This window comes from Quercus suber, unplaced genomic scaffold, assembly GCF_002906115.3.
Source record: "Quercus suber isolate HL8 unplaced genomic scaffold, Cork oak 2.0 scaffold_211, whole genome shotgun sequence".
Classification (NCBI taxonomy): Eukaryota; Viridiplantae; Streptophyta; class Magnoliopsida; order Fagales; family Fagaceae; genus Quercus; species Quercus suber.
Genome location: NW_027069669.1, coordinates 1,109,069 through 1,115,468, shown reverse-complemented (window position 1 = coordinate 1,115,468; position 6,400 = coordinate 1,109,069). Strand labels below are relative to the sequence as shown.

At 33.5% G+C, this 6,400-nt stretch overlaps 1 protein-coding gene across 2 annotated transcripts; it reads right to left on the bottom strand.

Annotated features, from left to right (window-relative positions):
* Window positions 1-433: 433 nt before the first annotated feature.
* LOC112004504 (F-box/LRR-repeat protein 14) lies at window positions 434-3,078 on the bottom strand. 2 transcript variants are annotated; one of them, XM_065779540.1, is made up of 2 exons: window positions 2,929-3,078; window positions 434-2,702 (listed from the first exon to the last, which is right to left on the bottom strand). In XM_065779540.1, exon 2 carries the CDS (start codon window positions 2,076-2,078, stop codon window positions 675-677), a length of 1,404 nt encoding a protein of 467 aa, XP_065635612.1. In that variant the 5' UTR covers window positions 2,079-2,702; window positions 2,929-3,078; the 3' UTR covers window positions 434-674. The 2 variants fall into 2 exon arrangements, with proteins under 2 accessions (XP_065635612.1, XP_023892522.1); XM_024036754.2 differs by having other exon boundaries at window positions 434-2,103.
* Window positions 3,079-6,400: the final 3,322 nt, after the last annotated feature.

The window sequence follows — 6,400 nt, the reverse complement described above, 5'->3', positions numbered from 1 at the left end:
GTTCAGAAGTGCAGCAATGAGGTGGATGACTTCTTACTGCTATTCAGAAAAATGCAGACATCGTTGGAAGCAGAAGATCTAGACAGGTGGGCAATAACGGCTTGGAGCATTTGAAATGCCAGAAATACATTTTATTTTGATCATGTTCAGCTTAACCCAAGGCACATCATGGAGAGAGCAAATAGCATGTTAACAGAATACCAAACATGTATGGCAGCACAGCAAATAGTTTAGCAGATATAGAATTACACTTGTGTCTTCTTCCATCGGGGTCATGACAGTGTAGTCATTAACCCCAACCCCCCCCCCCCCCTCCCAAAGCTATTGTAGTTTTGGCCTTACTTGTACTATTCTCAGTATTGATTCAATAAATTTCTATCATTCGTTCAAAAAAAAAAAAAAAAAAAGGCAAAAGCATCAACTTAATGGTAAGTGAATAAACAACTGTACTTTTAGTAAGAAAAATCATCAACTTAATTACAGAAAGTACATATATTACATTCACAATGAATATTTCAACTTTCAATAGTTGAGGTTATAACCACACCCAAAAAAAAGAAAAGAAAAAAAAAAGAAAAAAAGAAAATGAAAACCTTTCTGGGTTAGTCACGATAAGTGGATGCTTGTGAGATTTCCATAAAGACTGTACAAACCAAACATGCTTGATAACAAGATCAGTACATCCAAGACAGGTCTTGCCTGAAAGAAATAGATTTTGCAGCTCCTTGAAGGCCTCTTTCAGAAATTTGAGGACAATCTTCCACAGCCAATAATTCCAATTTGTATGAACCCACAAGTGGCTTTAAGCCATCATCAGAAATCCCCAAACACTTACTTAATCGTAAGACACGCAATCGGGGAAACTGGCCCACAAGCTGCAGCCCCTCATCACTAATCTCTTGGCATCTGACGAGCTCCAAGATTTCAAGAAACTGAGCTGAGCAAAGAGCCTCCATCCCAACATCATTGAATGAATACACGTGGTCAAGAGCAAGTTCACGAACGGGACACATTTTAATCAAGGAAAGTATTCCACTTAATGAAAATGAAGAAAATGAAGGAAAATCTCCATCAGAAAAAGATATCCTAACTGATTCAAGCATTGAACAGTTCTGAGCCACAGCTTTTAAACTCTCATCAGTTAATCTCAAAGCATTGTTCATCAAAAGAGGCAGTGAGAAATCAGATGGAACTCGCAATGAAATGAACCGAAGATTACTTGATCTTTGGGCTAAACCAATAATGTCAGAGTCCCTTACTCCAACACACATATCTAAGTGAATCTTCTCCAAGTTCTTGCACTTTCCCAACACACAAGCAAGACCTCTCCCAGGGCTGATGATGCAATTTACCAAGCTAAGCTCCAGCATATTTTCACATGGGATGCACTGCTTTTGCCATCGATCCACGGCTAACCTATCATACACCTTCATATATCTGTAATTAGCATCCACTTCAAATTGCAACCGTTTTAGATTTTGCCAACCAGGGCCTAGCTTAAGTAAATCACCTTCCCCAATTGCTCTGCAGTTCTTAATTGAAAGGTCCTCAAGTGTTTCAAGCTTGCCAAGATATTCAAGCCACTGGACACTGGTAACATTCAAGCATCTGATAAGATGTAGAAGAGTAAGATTTCTACAGCCCACAACAAGAGATAATATGCCACAACCCGTGATTCTTGGGGTTAAATTCAGCTTTAAAGCAGAAAGCTTGGAGCAAGAAGCCAAGTAACGGAGACCCACATCAGTGATGAATGTGCAGTAGCTTAAGGTGAGATCAGTCAGAGAAGGACAGCAACTTGAAAGAATGAGAAGCCCGTGATCATCCAATTGTTTTCCTAGTTTGGACATCCAACCAGAGTAAGTTATCTCCACTTTTGCCAAGTTTTGAAACCTATTGCATAGTGAAGTCAAAGCTTCATTTGCAGGGTCTAATCCACACCCAACCCGAATGGATTGTCTTTGTTCATTATCCAACTCATGAAAGTGTTTACATGCTAAAGACAAAGAGTTTCTGTCATTGGTTTTCTTAATCCTGCTTAAGATCTCCCAAACTAACTGATCTGGTAATTCATCCATCAAACCAGACCTTTTCTTTTTGCCCCTACAGGAAACAATTAGCAACCAATTGCAATTACAAACACCAATAAAGAAAGTTCAGTCTAAAATAGAGAGAAGGAGACCTTCCTAATATCCAATTATAAAATTTAGGAGATGTTTGAAGACATTTCATCACATCTGAGGTTTTCCTCATTGATTTTCCCCCTGTTTTACAGACAAAAAAAAAAAAACCAACAACAACAACAAAATGCAGCAGGGTTTCTCTAGAGCAACAACAAAGAGATTATAAGAATATGATAAATGGAAGGCAGAGTGGAGACAAGGTTTTGCACTCAGTAGTCAGGACCATCTGCTCTGATACCATAATAAATCTACCATTTCTCCCAAAGGAATAGTTGGGAAACAGTTAATTTAATCAGCTTTAGTTTAATAGTATATTAATTGATCTAACAAAAAAGTCCTACAAATACATGATATAAAATACATTGTTCAATAATTTCTATAAAAGAAATTAAGCGACACCAGCAATTGATCTAACCAAATTGAATCAAATCCCACAACCAAAAAATGAAAGGGAAAAAGAGAGAGAGTCAATTTCATTGAAGCTAACGCATATCGCAAATGAAACAACAGCAGAAACTACTGCAAAGTCAAAAAAAAAAAAAAAAAAAAAAAAAAAAAAAAAAAAAAATCCATCAAAGATCACAAAAATCCCAGATTCACAAAGATATGAAATTTGAATCAGTTTAATTTGGTCAGAAAAGAGCGTGTTAAGAATCCCAGAGATAAATTGGCAGAAAAAGACAAGATCTGATGATGTTAGCTTGATGACAAAAATTGAAAACCCAAGAAAGATCCCAAATGTTACCTGAAACCAGAGAGGAGCAGAGAAGAGAAGGAATCTTATTCAGAATCTCTTCAGATTCGATAATGCTAAGGAAGGTGTTGAAGAAAGATATTTATCACGGAAGATACTATTGTTGTTGTAAATAAAAAAGGCACATGCTGATGCCGGTTGTTTCTTACTTGACCATGTTAAATACATGGCCCATGTTTGTCACATTAATGAAAGTGATTTGTACGAGAGGTTCCATAAAAAAAAATTATCAACTTGGATGAATCAAGAGCCCAAAAACCCAAAATCCCATTGGGTACAGTATTTCTGTATTTGTAGAGCTTAACCTAGGCCTTTGTACCTTTTTTTTTTAACCCCTTAGGGTAACTAAACTTGGAATAGTCTGTCCACAAACACATCTAATTTCTAAAGAGTAATGTTACGTTCACAAAGTATTTTATAACATTTTTATAAAATGTAAATATGCTTAACATATTATTGCTTTTCTTATAGGCCCACCATTAATATCATTTTTTCATTTAATAATAATCACTCACCATATCAGCAGTTTGTAAAATAATTTGTATCTCTAGCATTATTCATTTCTAAATAGACTTAGGTGTCAACATGTGATTAGACTACAATTACATATAAGACCATCATGGGTAATTAATGAAAAATATAGATCTAGTGCATCAATCCCAAGATGACACATAAGTTATGAATTTGGGTGTGGGTAGACATGGCAAATCAGACTGGGCAGGTCAGTTTGGGTCAGGTCAGTTGGATTCGTGTTGAAAACAGGTTCAGGTAAAAAAAAAAAAAATGTTAGAAATGGGTTTGGTCATTTAGGTTACAAGTTGGGTCGATCCCATATTTTTTTTCACATGATTTTTTTTTTCTTTAATTTTGCATTTGCCATTTGATAAGTCATGTAGCAAATTAATTGGTGTAATATGCATTATTTTAAATTTGCCACTCAAATCAATAATAAGCTCAACTTAACAAATTAATACTTGTTCAATAATTATAAAAATTATACAAATCTAAATATTGCTAACCAAAACAAAATTGCACAAAGGAGTCTAGTCCACCATTTGAGCATATAATTAAAATAAATACAATAGTTTCATTTCTAAACAATATCAACATCCCAAAACATAATAAAAAATTACAAATGCCCTATTAGATAGATACTTTGACAAATAATAAAAACATATAAGAAATTTACAATCTTGAAAACTAATTTCATAATCTAATATCAATTGTAGTTGGCACTCTATTTTAATTTAAAAATATAAATTAAAGTTTGATTGTTTACTTATTTATATTTTTTATGAATATCATATCATTATTAAGCAACACACCCTCTAGAAAATGTCATTTGCTATTTTGAAAAAGGGTTTATTTTGGACATGGATTGTTACAAAAGGAAAAAGCTTGGCAACAAACTTAGTTGCAACTTAAGGTTTCAACTTTACTCAATATCTTTTTATTGGATGTGAATTTTGACAAATCCACTATTATATTACATTTTCTTCGTATATTCTCTATGTTTATAAATTTTCAAAAGATAAAAAATCCATAACTATGGCATCAATTAAATGTTTAAATTCAAGATTTTGTTGTCTAAAATTATGTATAAAAAATAAGTTATAGGTTGAATAGTAAACAAAATTTGATTGGCATCAAATTTTACATGTTTGTTAATGTTAGGGTTTGTGCCCTAAAATCCAATTTATTGGCATGTTATAAATAATTAAATTGTTTTATTATATGACTATTTATAAATGAACTAATGGGACATTATCATAGTCCTTGAGATGCATTGTATGTGATTTATGTGATTTAATTACAGAAGATATAAATCACAAGTCCCTTGTAAACTCAAAATATAGTTTGTAGTCGGTGATGAAATTTGGCGTTTCATTTGCGAAGACTATAACACATCAACTAAGATGGTTTGTCTTGATCATAGAAGTGGGGACTTCTACTTGATGTATTGATATGTCTTAAGTGTGTAAAACATATTAAACTGGACTACTATGAGATTAATTGATCAATTAACAGCTGTCACCTGAATAATTAATCTCACGACTTCTAATTTTATAGACTCTCAATCCTGAGAGGATAGTGAATCCAATCATGAAATGTAGGTTACTTTGATATATCAGAAGTGAGATCTAGTTTAACAGTTAAAACCTCAGTATATTGGGTAACCACATGTAGTGTTAAGGGAACACATATTCTTAAGATGGAATTTGTTAGGACATATGTGATTCACTTGTTAGGAACATATATTACTATTTTATGTAGTTGGCTAATTCTTTGACAAAACGTACTTTACTTGTATTTGGGTAAATCTAAGATGTGTTTAATACTTCAAGAAGCTGTGTTTTAAGATCAAGTGTTGAAACCATGCAAGTCTGTCCAAGAATCAAGTGAGAAAGTGCTGAATTTTAAAGCTCGATAACTGTTTATCTATTGAGCTCTTTAGTTGATTGTTATCGCAATCTTGACACTTTCTCGACAACTAATGGATCGATCGAGAAATCTTCTGTCCCCTCGACAGCTCCTTGATAGCTTCTCGATAGTTGTATCTGTCGAAATTTAAAACTCGACACCTGCTATTTGTTGAGGTTACGGGAATTCAGATTTTTAGATCTGCTTTTTGGTCCATGATGACATGTATGTGTAGAGTTTTTTTTCTCACAACCCTAGACCTATATAAGACTTATTTTAGAGGTCATCATATAAGAGAACACAAAGAGAATATATGTAAAAGGTGACTGATGTCTTATTCTCTCTGAAAGAAGCTACTGCGTTTTTGCGCCTTAGGGTTTTGTAATCAAGTGCTTCTTGATCTTCATTGTTGATAAAGTGAAGAACTTTGCAGCCAACAATCTTCTTCTAGTTGGTGATTAAGTCGCGTATTGGGATCCACACAATTGGTGAGTCATGTACTGGGATTCGTGCAAAGGAGTTAGTCACGTATTGGGATCCGTGCATCAAAGAGTGACGTTCATATATTGAAGAGTTCAGAGATTCTGAAGCAGTAGAAGGTTTCTGCTGTGAGTTCATCTACAGGAATTGTAGAGTCTATTCGACAAAGGTATTGTACTAGATCTAAAACTTCTTTTTACTATAGTGGATTGCTTTTTGGGAAGGTTTCCCCCCAGATTTTTTATTGTAAAACTAATTTGTTTCATTGGTTTTCCTGAGTCATCATATCTTGTCTTATTTATTTTTCCGTTGCATGATTTTGACATGATATTGATGTTTGTTTATTTGTTTTAACAAATTTGATTCATAATAAATCTAATTAATAACTTGGGTTTAAAACTTGTTAATTCTATCAACCGGAGTCTAAATTTCCTAACAGAATTCATAATCTCTTTCTATAGAGACATGAAATATCCCCTTAAGATAAGTTTAATGAAACTATTTATTTAGAGAATACCACTTTAGTAAAGAGTTACTAAAATTTATATTTTATGAAATTAGA

Bases quoted from the DNA above. Each gene is read 5' to 3' on its own strand.
- LOC112004504 (XM_065779540.1), bottom strand. From the start codon at position 2,078: ATGGATGAATTACCAGATCAGTTAGTTTGGGAGATCTTAAGCAGGATT.